This window comes from Rutilus rutilus, assembly GCF_951802725.1.
Source record: "Rutilus rutilus genome assembly, chromosome: 8".
In the NCBI taxonomy this organism is placed as follows: domain Eukaryota; kingdom Metazoa; phylum Chordata; class Actinopteri; order Cypriniformes; family Leuciscidae; genus Rutilus; species Rutilus rutilus.
Genome location: NC_140222.1, coordinates 12,517,411 through 12,531,948, shown reverse-complemented (window position 1 = coordinate 12,531,948; position 14,538 = coordinate 12,517,411). Strand labels below are relative to the sequence as shown.

The 14,538-nt window shown below is 36.9% G+C and overlaps 1 protein-coding gene and 1 long non-coding RNA gene across 4 annotated transcripts; one reads left to right on the top strand and one right to left on the bottom strand.

Annotated features, from left to right (window-relative positions):
* The first annotated feature begins 236 nt into the window (after positions 1–236).
* Positions 237–7,206, top strand: LOC311295140. 2 transcript variants are annotated; one of them, XR_014628177.1, is made up of 3 exons: positions 237–588; positions 1,049–2,388; positions 2,450–7,206. It is a non-coding gene; the product is annotated as an uncharacterized lncRNA (long non-coding RNA). The 2 variants fall into 2 exon arrangements; XR_014628178.1 differs by having other exon boundaries at positions 1,049–7,206.
* A 2,064-nt stretch (positions 7,207–9,270) lies between these two features.
* Positions 9,271–12,237, bottom strand: LOC311295132 (galactose-specific lectin nattectin-like). 2 transcript variants are annotated; one of them, XM_084416351.1, is made up of 6 exons: positions 12,011–12,237; positions 11,220–11,287; positions 10,910–11,000; positions 9,880–10,002; positions 9,584–9,698; positions 9,271–9,433 (listed from the first exon to the last, which is right to left on the bottom strand). In XM_084416351.1, the coding sequence occupies exons 1-6, from the start codon at positions 12,139–12,141 to the stop codon at positions 9,377–9,379; spliced, it is 585 nt and encodes a 194-aa protein (XP_084272477.1). In that variant the 5' UTR covers positions 12,142–12,237; the 3' UTR covers positions 9,271–9,376. The 2 variants fall into 2 exon arrangements, with proteins under 2 accessions (XP_084272477.1, XP_084272476.1); XM_084416350.1 differs by having other exon boundaries at positions 10,910–11,037; positions 12,011–12,233.
* Between the last annotated feature and the right edge of the window lie 2,301 nt (positions 12,238–14,538).

Below are 14,538 nucleotides of genomic sequence, written 5' to 3'. Positions count from 1 at the left end.
TCATCAGAGAAGTGTCACTATGAAACTCTTCATGTGTCACACGACTGAATGCTCACTCAAATCCTGAGTGGACCGGGACATTTTAAAGTCAGTGTCGTGACACCAAGTGTCAATATGTTCTCATTTCTCAGGCTCCAGTTTTGACAATTCTTGTGTAAGGCTGCCCTTGTGTAACTTGTTTTCGTTATGTTATGTGCACATCATGGACTAGGCCTTGAACACACTTATACACTCGCACACAAACGGGAACTCAAGACACACACATACATTTGAACATTTAACCGCTCACTATTATATTTCTTAATATTCTATATATGGTAGGGTTGATCTTTGAGTACTATGATTGGATGGCCTGGACATCATGGATGATTCTGCTTTATCAAGTGTATAAATATGTCCTGTCTCTGCGTCTGCTTGATCATCTCCTGAGATCTCACGACGCTGCTGAAACACATCTGATTTGCAGATAATCTACCTGAAGATTCATCTAACCCCAAGATTAAGCCTGACTGCATTCACTTGGACTTTGTGAAGGTGCATCATAATAAAGGCCAGAGGTTTACTATCTCAGACTATAGACTGCAACCTGTGAGTATCAGTTCACATGAGCTCACTCAACATATTTGTAGCATGTATGTATTTTTTTGGGGGGAAAAAGGCTATCAATAATCTTCAAAGCATTGAGTAATAAGTATTAAAAAGCAACATACTTTGAGAAAAATGTTTTCTGGGGTGATTTACCTTGACTTTAAATGTTAAGAATTTGAATCAGCAAGTATACGATATACAAGATATTTGTCTTGACTCAATGGAATGGACTTGATGGAAACAAAGTACAGTCAAAAACACCTTTACACAAATACAGAAAACAAAGGGATTGGAATCAACTATGTAGAAAACGTGCACAACTGGATCAATTTAAATTAAGATATGTGCAAGTAAAAATGAAGGAAGGGTCTCATCAGTATTTTATTTGCTAATCACAACCAAACTGCTTTAGTAAGTCAGATGTCAGTAAAGGTGTTTTGATGTGTGTGTTGTTCATCAGGTCATGGAGATTCATCAGTCTGTTGTGACTCTGCTGCTGGTCTTGTGTGTGTCGTTCTCCACTCATGCTCAACCCCCCGGTTATCAACATTTCCGCAATCAGCATGTGGGTCCTTTTGTGAACGTGGAAATGTGTACCAGTGAAATCAGAAACAGAGGCATCACTGGACCTGGCGGTGTCTGCAAACCTGTCAACACCTTCATACAAGCAAATGAAAATGTTATTAACCCAGTTTGTGGCAGAGGAGGAACTCCAGTGGGCGGAAACCTGTTTCGGAGCAACAATCCTTTTAACGTGGTCACGTGTAGATTACAATCTGGGTTGAGACCCCCAAACTGTATTTATCGTAGAGGGCAGTTGGCCACTCTTAATATAGTGTTAGGGTGTGTACGCGGCTGGCCTGTACATTATCAAAATGAGTAAGTAAAGTACAGATGGCTGGCTGAATAGAGCATCACAGAGCTATAGTTGCTAATCATTTGTTCACTTCTCCTTTCCCATCTTTCTTTGTTTCTCAAGTGCAAAAAGAGAAAAAAGTGAGTCAATCATGAAGCCAAAAATAAAATAGATGAATAAATACAAAATACAAATAGAAAGTGTACCCCTCTGTCTTTATGAGACTCTGATATGAATGAGAATATCTTCACTGTCTCTCATCATTTACCTGAACCCTTTCACGCATAGTGGTCACTACAGTGGACAGCTATTAAAAATGCATTTTCTTGAATTTGCACGGGTTTTTATGGCAAAGTTGCACATCAATCTCTTCATTGGACCCTTGTGCATCATCCTATAAATTGCAACCAAGTGGCAAGCCGTTGTGTTTCGATTTTTTCCCCCTCCAAACCAAGATGGCCAAGGGTCAGTCAGACATGCCAAGTTGCTCCGGAATATCCACCCATTCCTTCTAATCTAGGAGACTCTTGTAGGTAAAAAAAAAATATTGGAGCATCAAGCAATATCAAATGAGTCATATCACAGTAAAATTTCCCAAGTTTTGATTTTAGATTGAGAGAAAACTCTGATTAATCACATGTCCACTGTAGTGGACGTCATGCATCAACTGCTATATTTCAGCTACAATTCATAATTATAATGTGAATATTGTTTTTGAAATTTAAAACTTAAAAACTTAATCTGCAGTGACTTTTTTTACTGTAAATAAATGTATTTGTATTATTAGAAAGTAATTTTCATTGACATAGAAAAAAGTCATGTGATTATGTATGACACTTGTAATGCATAACTTTATTTGTTAGATCAAAAAGTAATCTGATTTCGTAATGCACGTTATTGTAATGCACTTTTTTACTCATAACATCAAAAAGTAATCTGATTATGTAATGCATGTTACTTGTAATGTGTTTCTTTACTCATAACATCAAAAAGTAATCTGATTAGGTAATGCATGTTACTTGTAATGCGTTTCTTTACTCATAACATCAAAAAGTAATCTGATTATGTAATATGCGTTATTGTAATGCGTTTCTTTACTCATAACATCACAAAGTAATCTGATTACGTAATGCATGTTACTTGTAATGCGTTTCTTTACTTGTTACATCAAAAAGTAATCTGATTAGGTAATGCACATTACTTGTAGTTAATTGTTAGATCAAAAAGTAATCTGATTAGGTAATGCATGTTACTTGTAATGCGTTTCTTTACTCATAACATCAAAAAGTAATCTGATTAGGTAATGCCTGTTACTTGTAATGCGTTTCTTTACTCATAACATCAAAAAGTAATCTGATTATGTAATATGCGTTATTGTAATGCGTTTCTTTACTCATAACATCACAAAGTAATCTGATTACGTAATGCATGTTACTTGTAATGCGTTTCTTTACTCGTTACATCAAAAAGTAATCTGATTAGGTAATGCACCTTACTTGTAGTTAAAGCTCCACTATGTAACTTTGGTATGTGACCACAAGAGGGCGCAGTTTCAACAATAACAAAGGCGAAGCTTGATGACGCTATGAAGGAGGTGACGATGGGAGATGTCGTTTTTAATGCGTTTTCACCATAGCAATGTATCTAAATGGAATTAATGAATCATGATCACGGATGAGGTAATTTATTCGTTTTTGTATTACCTGTATGTCTGATCGTATTATTTTATGTCATCATAATTAATGAACTGCAAGGAACGTGAAATGTTATGCTATATTATCCCGTTACAACATACAGCTATTTGTCAAATGATTTGTTTGGTTTATGTTGTACAGTTTTACGTTTTTATGGTTAATGCCGTGTTGTTTAACGTGTTCAAACCAATATCTAAAAGTTAATTTGAACGAACATTTGCAAGTAATGACTAAATATATATTTTTAACAACTTATCCGATTGTATTTAATTGTACTGCCATAATCTCGGTCACCACACGTGATAAAAAGCCTTACCGAAGTACAAAGAGCAATATAACTTTGTTTATAAGTGCTATTATTGACAGTTGCATGTCTTACCTGTCTACAATACACTCGCGAGAGCAGAGTCTCTGTCAAGTCCAAGATAGTCGCGCAGCTCTCTCCATCTCGAAAACGTCTGGCCGATATTTATCCGGGTTTTATTCCTCCGTTTGTCACACAGTCCGTGACTCCGCGTGTATCCGAATATGGACGCTTTCGTTTTGTTGGCACTTCAATACTCGCCAAAGAGTAATCGTGATCCATAACAGCTATAACCATACAGTCTATGGCTATAACGCTTTAACCACCACTTCCGCATTTGACCATGTGATATTCCGGTGTGGTGGGTCATATTTTTTATTTTATTCTTTTTTTATTCTTTGTCAGACGTCTTTATTGTTTATTGTGATAAGAAAAAAAAACTCAATAAAGTTGTTGTAAAAAAAAAAAAAAAAAAAAAATCCGGAATATCCTATCACATGGTCCACACCGGAAAAAAAGGATAGAGCAGACATTGCGTCACTGAGGCGCGACATTTATTTTCCGGGACGGCCAGTTATTTAAAATCGGAATTTCTCTGAAATAAAAAAATCTTTGGAGACTTTTGAGATATTGTAAGTACACAACTGGAGGAAATATATCACACTGTGCAAGTTATTTTCGGAAATTTTATTACAAAATTCCTACATATTGGAGCTTTAATTGTTAGATCAAAAAGTAATCTGATTAGGTAATGCATGTTACTTGTAACACATTACTTTACTTGTAACATCAAAAAAGTAATCTGAATGCGTTATGCATGTTACTTGTAATGCATTACCCCAAACACTGATCATTTCAGATGAGATTGAAAAAACGTATCGCTAGGTTCTCTTACGAGAGTCCTCTCGTACTGCGTTTTATCAAAACGCTACGGGAAAAGTCTCTTTTCACGAAACACTGAAGCAAAAAATTATCCTTTAATTTTCATATATGTAAAACGCGTTGCGGCAGCAGCAGTCAGCTATGGCGAGACGGCTTGCTCGCTCATTGGCTGCTCTGCGGCAACTGCTTAAGCCTATCGAGCGAGGCCTGAGATGACATCAGGCCAATGCTCGCCACTTCCCGCCGTAACGGGCGTGGCTTACCTCTATAAAAGGAGCTCGAGAAGGCTGATTCACTTGATTTTAATCTCTTCAGCGAAGCGCACGCATCGCTGGATCACGGAAGCAAGCGTCGTTCGAAGCAAGCACTTCAGCGGGACGGGCCCTCGAAGCCGCTGGCCAACGCCGCCTTCTACAGCCGTACGTGCTGCGCTTTCCGACGCCTATATCCTTTATTGCTATATTGCTCTGTTTTCTGTGTGTGTGTGTGTGTGTGTGTTCGCTGCAACACTCACCCCTAAAAGAGCTGCGTCTTTTTCACGACGCCTTAATATGCAGCGCTCGCGCTCGCTGACGGCGAAACGCCCTCACTCCGAGCCAATTGCCTACGGTGACTCTGAGGACTCGCCAGGCATCCTTTCCGAGGCTGCCCTTCCTGGAAGCGGACGGCGGGATTAGTTTTTCTTTACGTGTCAATGACGTCTCTGCACGCGTCATTCACCGGCGAAGGAGAAAAGAGTGTTCTCGGTCCCACCGTTGGTCGGTCTCACCTCTTTTCTCTCATATTTCTCAGTTCCCTGTTCGGCGACTGGAAATATTATTGCAGCAAGTGAGTCTGTTATAGCACGCTTGCCTGCCAGCAAACGCCGAAGAATACATGTTGACGCCGCCTTTGCCGCCAATGCTTCACTCTGTCAGTCCCCTGAAGGCGACTGCAGAGATGCATTTTGCAGCCAGCAAGCGCGTAGTACCCACTTGCCTGCAAACGAACACCGTTTCTACGGTTCCCGTGCGTCACTGGCGAAAGAAGAATGGAATGTTTTCAGCCCCGCTGAAACTGGGTGATATCCACTCTTCTCACATTCAAAGCCTATATCCCCCTGTGGCTCAGTGGCGGAATTATAGGTCTTCCGCATGAGACCGGAGTTCTAATCCCGGTCTAGCGGCATATATTTTTATGCCGCCAATGCTTCGCTCTGTCAGTCCCCTGAAGGCGACTTCGGAGATGCATTTTGCAGCCAGCGAGCGCGTAGTACCCGCTTGCCTGCAACCGAACGCCGTTTCTACGGTTCCCCCCATGCACAAAAGAAATATATTTGAAATATATTTTCAAAATATTTGAAATTGGCCCAATAAATATATTCCACACTTAACATCATATATTTTTTGTTATATTTCAGAATATATTTCAATGTATTTGGAATATATGCCACATATATTTTGATACTTTTGAGGACCCATACAGAAAAAAATACATTGAAATATAACAAAAATATATGATGTTAAGTGTGAAATATATTTATTGGGCCAATTTCAAATATTTGCATATTCCAAAATATATTCTGAAAATATATTTCAAATATATTTCTTTTGTGTACATGGGTTTGACGGCAGCTGGTTATTATTGCTCAAATCTACTACCGGACGCTAAACGGTTAACAACGTAATTCTTGTCAGGTGCTGTGCGGCTTGTGGAGAAGCGCGTGTTCAAGCCGAGTGTTTACAGTGGTTGGTGAACGCGCGCCGTTTGCCGCATACAAACGCACGTCATACTACTACAATAATCATCGCTGGTGTATTGCTGTTTGGCTTTCTGGTAAGTGTCTTTGTGGCTCTTGTGGTCGTATTTATTTTGAGTAATCTTTAGTCATTGGGTTATCTGTGTATTTCAGCTCGCCTTGGTATTATTTGGTTCTCGCTCTGTTGCTGCCGGATGAATGACGCGATCGCCGCATGTTGGTATGTGTGATCACTGTATTACAATGATGTGCCAGTACGGTGTATATTTTAGTTCACATCCGGGCTTTTGCAGGTGAATGAATCTGCTGTTATAAAAGTACGTGAAGACTGCTGCTCGGATTGGGACTTTCATTGCTGCTGTTTTGTTCCCAATATCTTTTATTTTTGTTTATTGTTTTATTTCAATAATCTGCTGGCCAGTAGTGGCTCTCATGTGAGCACGCCCAGCATTCAATATATTTGAGTTAGTTTGCTTTAGGCCTATTATTGGGATAATTTAACTTCATTTATGTTGTTTGTTTTTGATCTTTTATGTGTTCGCCCTGTTTTCCTTTTGTGAATAATATTTGCATTACTTAATAATTTTGTGAGTGATCCTCAGCCGGTCAGAGGAAAGAGGGTTGTGGGTGTTAGCCGGCCTGTGAAGCCGGGACAGGCTGGTGACTGTAAACCAATGTACTGAAAACCTTACTGAAGCCCATAACTGCAGGTTTGAGTGCATCATATATTTTGTTTTGTGATATTGGGTATTGTGGTTGTGTCTTGTAAATTAGAATTCATGTAAATTATTTCTTTTGTTGTAATTCGTTTTTCTTGTCTTTCAGGCACTGTGAGTCCGGAGCAGGAGAGCTAGTTGCTCTATTTTTGTGGTGGGGCCTGATGCACCGTGTGTGTGTGGTCTATAACCTATAGTGATTGATCTTGGTTGATGGGAGGGTGCAGTGTGGTGCACGTGTTTGTGCTTCTCGACCATTGCTGATGTGGAGAAGTTTGGCGCTAGCTCACCCTGCTTCCGGTAATCACAAGTCCTGATAAGTCTGTATTGTTATCGTGTGTGTGTGTGGAGTGATGATTGATTCCAATTGCTGCATATTTTAATATTTTACATTTGTCCAATAAAGAATATTTTTGTATTTTCTTATACCCACGTCTCCAATTCTTTGTGTAAGGGAAACACCGAACCTGTGTGTCCTCATTAGGATACTTCTCTGGTTCAGTGACCAGGGTGGCGTAGTCGACTCTTCTTTAAACGTCTCCGTAATAAACCTACTGTATGCCACACTTATAACGGGTTTCAATTGGTTTTAGAGTTGTCACATTTGCTTGGGACCAGCTTGTAAAACTATATGATATGTGGGAAAAAATCATGGCATGCATAAAGAGTTTGGCTGCCTCTGTTGTTAAATATGGCCTGATGTGTCTGAAGTTAGCCAAATTATATCTGATGGTTTTAGCCACCTTTTTAACATGCTATTTAAAAGTTAAATTAGAGTCTAAAATAATCATGAGGAAACAACCATGAGTTTTTCTCCTTCAATAAAAACATCAGCCTGCTGTACACTCGTGGACCTCTTAGAGAAGAACACACAGACTGTTTTGTTAATGTTAAGATGCAGATGTGACATTTTTAGCCATTCAGAAACATGCACCAGTGCTTCAATTTAGCTGCAGCCTGTTGTTTGTTCTTGGTATTGTCAGGTGAAACATGCAATTGATTTTGTTATTATTAATGCCTCGTATAAACAGGCTTATGTTTTTTATAAGAAACCTTTATGTAAGAGTAAAACACTGTAAAGAGGTTTTTATAAGAAATCTCATAATGTATTTGGTTTATTAAAAATGGCACTGTAAGCTATTTGTAGAAAAATAATTTATTAAGGTAATACAATAATGAAATAACTGAAATGTATCCTGTGTTTTAAGCATTTATTAAATGAAGAAATAGTATAGATAGAAATACTACTATGCATTAATTTGCTTATAATCCAGGGAACAAAAATGCACATGTATTTTTTGCCAATGATGAAGCGTGTGTGCAGCTGCAGCAACCTTATAACCTGCCTGTCAGAAAGCCTGTCCTGGGAACAGTGTTTATTGTTTACCGCACGTTCCGTTATTAGTGACGCACACCGGTAGAAGATGACAGTAAATCAAGTTTATGCTGTTGGGTTTGTTCTGTGTAGATGCGTTCATGCAATACATGTAAGTTTATATGTATATATATATCTTTACCTTATTAGTAGCCTATGTCGATCATGCGATTGGTAATTTCCTATGTTTATATTGCTTGGAGTTATCATCACTAGACAAGATGTTGTGTTTTGCTGATACAGCGAGTGTGTTTGTTTACAGGAGTGTATTATGCTGTGTACTATTTTCGTTAACTTCCTTGTGATTATTGTAATAACTGCCAGTTATTAAACGTTGGAGCTGACTGAACTTAAAAAAAAAAAAAAAAACATAACTTTACCAACACAAAACCCAACAATCTTGCTTTAACGCATCAACTCCAGACAAACAATTACCCATAATGCACCCAGCTGCTAGCGCTGACTGCCAGGTCATTACAATATTGACATTTAAGTGGATTATATTTATTGTGTTATGGTTGCTAATTTTCTGAGTGTAATTACTGCAATGAGACATACATAGACAAATACTATTGTGAATTATTCCTCTTTCTTTATGTAGACCACATACAATCACAGAAGCATATCAATATTGTAAATAAGTGCCTCATAAAGAATCTCCTCTACACTCATGATTCTCGAATCTGATCCATATTTGGTGTGCCTCAGCTGAACTTTTGATTGTAGTGGGACTTGGCTACACCGCCCCTGATGATGATGAAGTTTAATGCCAGTCTAACAACCACATCCTCAAACCTTGCCACACAATATACTTATGTTTACATACCAACGCTATCTCACGACCAATTCGTACGAATGATAAAAGTTGGCTATTTCGTACGACCTCTCTCATACGATTTGTCTAAATGGGTAGGTTTAGAGCGGGGTCGGGGTAGGTCATTCGTATGAATTCATACAAATTGTGCAATTTGTAATACATGTACGATTTAAAAAAAATAAATAAAAAATAAATAAATAAATAAAAAAATCGTATGAATAAGCCACCTCGTAGAATTTGTACATTTTCCCGTGAGATCAGGCTCTTACATATATGAATTTGAATGTCCACAATGCACAATTTGCTTTTTCAATGCTTTTATTAATTTGAGGGGTGTTTCAGGGAAAATCGGAATGATTTTATTCAATCAAAGTAACTGGAGCAGCGTGAAGGTCTCACAGGTTCTTTAAACAGATATAGGAGAGCGAGCGTGAACAGGGCACATCGTTCCAGCAACGTCTAGCTGTAAGGTGGAATAATGAAATCAGTTATTCTGATAATTATAGAGTTGTTAGAATAAAATAAAAAAACAGATTTTATAAATAGTTACTGTGGTGTGAAATTGGATTTTAAATTATAACTGAAAGTATAATGATAAAAAAAGCATTCTTACCATCAACGTTAAAAATCTCCAAACAGTTCTCGGGTACACCAGCATTGTTAGGTTCTCCAGCGCACCAGTTGGTATACATAAACTCTTTTCCATCACTCCACACCCAGTTTCCTTCCTAAAGAGTGAAGCGAGTGAATAGACAGTGCACTAATGTTGTCCGTCTTCAGGAAGAAGCCAATTAAGTTGAGATTTGAAGTCACACTATCTTCATTAGACACTTTGCCTTTACTGTTTAAAGCAGAATCTTTAGTTTAGACAAACGAATAGATCTCTTTAGGACACACAATTGAACTTACTTGTACATTATCATTAGCACCAATCCAAGAATGTGTGGAAGGCGGCAACAGACTCCGCAGGAAATCATTTTCCGTTTTATACTGCATAGATGCAAGATTCCCACCAAGACTTTGACAGTTTCTCTAAAGAGACAGATTTTTTCGTTGTCAATACAAAACCAATTCTTAATTAGAATAAAGCAAAGTCTGATTTACTAGATAAAAGCCTCGTAACAATTTGCACTGACACAAAGTTAATTTTACTGCTACTGTTAAAGTAAAATCTACTTAATATTGGGCTTAATTAGTTTGACATTTAAATTACACTTAACATTTAATTAAAGTAATTGCGTAAATGTTACTTAATATTTAATTTCACATATAGAAGTAAGTAACATCTACTTTTAATTGTTAAATTTGCAAAAGTCTATTTTTACTCTGACAATATAACAATGAATTAAACCACACATTTACAGTGTATGCTTCTTTTAGAAACATCTTAATATATACAATAGATATTGAATAGATTACATATTGAATTTACATTGAATCACCTGAACACCTCAATACTTGGTACACAATGACGGTAACATTCGATAGATTGTTTGAGTGATTGTGTAGTAGAAAATTAATACAGATGACACAAAATCCCAAATTACTAAACCTACCAACAAAAGCTATGATAAAAAGGTGTAAATACAGCTGGAAAACAGTGAAAAGTCAAACTTATTAATTATTCATGCCACAGTGCATGATGGGAACACTATTATAATAAAAGTTGAATAGGTTTTACTTAATTGTACATTGAGATTTACGATATTATTGAATTGACTTTGTTTTGCCTTGCCTGAACTAACTTTTCCATGAAGAAATTATATTTGTTTTTTTTTGCAGCATTCACTGCACCAGAGAATAACTTTTATCAGTTTAAATTAATAGTTTGATACAATGCACTTATTGTGTACATACATGTCTTTACATCTGTCTTTTAGATGTAGTTAAAGACACCTAGTATAAAGTGTGACCAAATCATCTTGTTGTAACACACTACCTCTGCTGTGTTCCAGTCAGTCGGTTGAGGAAAGTGTCTGTAGCATTGGAGTGCAGATTGGATCCACCCAGCGGGGCATCTGCCTTGCACTCTGTTCAGTCCCCCAACAATTATTCGCAAAGCATTCACTACAAAGAATGTTTTTATTTATTTTTTTATGTAGCTGATTTTGTTTGTGTGATTATGTGTTGAAAATATGTGTACTTTATACACTGTAAACCCTCAGGCAAATATTAGTCAATGGAATATTGTACATTTCCAAAATGTTTTTAAATAGCAAGGATTTTAACTAAATAAATGTCTCGGTTACCTTCTGTATTCCCCATGGAGAAGAGGATGTAAAGAAGCAGACAACTTTTCAGCATTGCCATGATGAACCTGAGAGGAATAAGCAGGACAAGTTAAATGACTGCATGCACTCATATGCTGCACACTGAGGTTCTCCACGCATTTAAACACAAAGCACAAAAATACTTCAGAACATTTATTCAGAACTCGCTTTGGTTGTAAATTGTTGCCGTCAGAATCTCAGAGGAAGATTTTGTGAAGCGCCAGAGCCTGTGTAACACCAGAACAGTCTCATAACTGTTACATGAAGATGGGTCATATTTATACCGTGTTCATATTTATATCGTGTTTTGAGCACTTCTTGCGTTGTTTTTGTTTGTGCCTCTTCATGGTGACTCGCTTAATTTAGTCCTAATATGCAAGTCGCTTTGGATAAAAGCGTCTGCTAAATGACTAAATGTAAATGTTATACACATAATATCAGGCAATAGCATCGGAGTGTCCTGGGCAAAGATCAAACTTTACCATTTCTGGCATATTAGTTATAGATTTATAGTAATAAATCAAATGTTATATTTTAACATTTGAGAGGTCAAATGTTAAAATGTATGTGCGTGTCTTGAGTTCAAGGTCTAGTTCTTCACTGAGAAAAAAAAAAACCTTGCAAAAAGTTTTTGCACTCGGAAATGATACATTTATGTATCATAAACATACATATACATTTTATACATGTATGGAATTAACAAATTAGATAAAATTAACAAAGTAAATTTAACTTGGTCAGTTAGAGTTTGTGGAATAATTTCTACTTACTCAAGTATTGCTGAAAGCAACCCACGCGTAGCAGCACAAACAGCCTTCTTCAGGGTGTGCTTTCCAACCAAACAATTTCCTCTTTTATGTGTGCTAATTAGAAACACCTGAGTGACATAATACATGCACATACAGAGAAAGTCCACTAGGTGGCTACATTGCAAATTGAATCCAAAGACCAAAAGAAAAAAAAAAGAAAAATGATGATGATGATGATGAAAGACAAAAGGCATAATGCTGCGTTCCAGGCAGGTTCTTGAGCACGTAAATCACGACTCACGACTTTGTAGCGTTCCAGGCCAGTCACGCCAAACCAGAGGTGGAAAGAGTAATAAAATATTCTACTCAAGTAAAAGTACTATTACTACAATACAATTTTACTTAAGTACAAGTAAAAGTACTGGTCGAAAAATCTACTCAAGTAAAAGTAAAAAGTAGCTCATTTAAAATGTAATCAGAGTAAAAGTTACTGAGTTACTTTTTTAACAGCGGGGGTGGGTTGGGGAGTCCCCCGAGTAGGGTTGTAAAGATATGAGATTTTCACAGTATGATACCCGACTCAGAAATATAATGGTTTACGGTATTAAACAATTATTAAATATAAAAACTGTATTATTAAATTATGGTTATTATTATCATCAGTTAAAATCAGTTAAATGGATGAAAACTGTTTTTTTGGAAACATTTGTTGTGTTTATTCAAATTTCAATAGAACATGTCTAATCAACTAATTTCAATAATTGATTATGAATTAGATTAAAGGAGTAGTTCACTTTAAAATGAAACTAGCCCATGATTTACTCACCCTCAAGCCTAATCTTCTTTCAGACAAATACAATCAGAGTTATATTAAGTCAAGTCACCTTCATTAATATAACACTTTTAACAATATAGACCGCCTCACAGCAGCTTTACAGTGATAATAGGAAATTAAAGTAGCAGAGATTGTTTTGGCTTTACAGCAGCTCTAGAATAAAGTTATTGTCCAGCTAAAGTTAGTTTTTGATTCATTCATTTTTGATTGATTCACTTCCATTGCAAAGATCATTAGTTATTGATAACACAACAATAACAATGACCGCTAACACAACATCGCTTTAACAGAAAACAGAAAACTTAAATGTGTTCTGGCCGTTCATTTGCATGACAACAGTGTTTGGAGCTCGAGAATGTAACCTTGAAATAGGTTCCAAGGTGCAAGCTTTGAAATTTTTTGAAAAACGCTATATTCTCTGTGTAAACTTGAACGTGAATCTGTGAAAACGCTGACGGCGTGCATTATGTGTTTAATCTATAGGTATGTGCATTTGAATGTCTGCATGCGAGTAGTCTTTCTTTACAAATTGACCTCACCAAATTACTTGTCTGGCCTGCATAATACAAAATGTTGTCATTTCCGGGTATCCATGCGAACTGGAATCATTTTGATAATGTTTTATCTGTACAGAGGTGAAGAAAGCCTCTGATATTAATAAACACCCTGACACTTCCTAGCTTGATAATGGCTGTGGATTGCAACCATCAGTTTGAAGCTCGTAAAAGTGCATCTATCCATCATAAAAGTGCTCCACACGGCAACGGGGGGTTAATAAAGGCCTTCTAAAACAAAACGTTGAGTTTGTGTAAGAAAGATATTCATATTTAAAACTTTATAAAGTAAAATAACTAGCTTCCGGACAAATAAACATATGGATTCGACTTAAATCTAAAGCGCAACTTATGCAAGTAATGTGACGTACTGCTGATATTTACGCTATGCCAGGATGCACTACACTACTTCTGACATCATGAGTTGCATAAGTTGCGTTTTAGGTGTAAGTAGACTGCGTATGGCCGGAAGCTAGAATTTTACTTTGTAAATAGGAATATATTTCTTACACAAACTTATCGCTTTGCTTCAGAAGATATTTTTTGGCAAAGTGCTGCAAACAGATTTACTCAATTAAACCATGGACAAAAACATCCTTAAATAATGTTTAAATAAATTGTATTATTATTGTTGTTTTTAATATTATTATGAGAAGTAGGCTACATTATATTGTAGGCTCATCATCATTTCTTCTAACGTTATAGTTAAACCAAAACTTTTAGTGAAGTCCTGTTTCAGTGTATTTGACAAGGTTTTTCTCAAATAAAAGGATGAAAATGCTCACTAGGCGTTCTCTCAGAGCAGCTCTGGAGATGTTCATGTTTTTATGTCCTCATGTTTGTGAGATGCTGAAAACACCATGAGCGCGTCGCGTACTTGAGTATGTAGTAGACGAAACGGCTCGTCTCATTCGCACTGATTCACACAGACACGCAGATTATACATTTATGTAGCAGTCTCTTGTGCTTTAATATACAGACCATGTCACAATTTGATTTATTGTACAGCTTTACTTTCATGTGTTTTACGTGACATCTGCATTACTGTAAATTCCATTTTCATGATAATGAAACTCCGGGGTTCCCTCTGCATCACAGAAATCCTTCGGCCTTAAATTATAAACGGGACATATCTTAATCTGCACGGAGGGACGGTGTTC

What these genes read in the sequence shown, in the direction of transcription:
- LOC311295132 (XM_084416350.1), bottom strand. Translation starts at nt 12,141, where the DNA reads ATGTGCATGTATTATGTCACTCAGGTGTTTCTAATTAGCACACATAAA. An exon ending in TTGCTTTCAGCAATACTTGA is followed by an intron (nt 11,288 to 12,010) that starts GTAAGTAGAAAT and finishes TATTCCTCTCAG; the next exon opens with GTTCATCATGGCAATGCTGA. An exon ending in GGAGATTTTTAACGTTGATG is followed by an intron (nt 9,434 to 9,583) that starts GTAAGAATGCTT and finishes TCCACCTTACAG; the next exon opens with CTAGACGTTGCTGGAACGAT.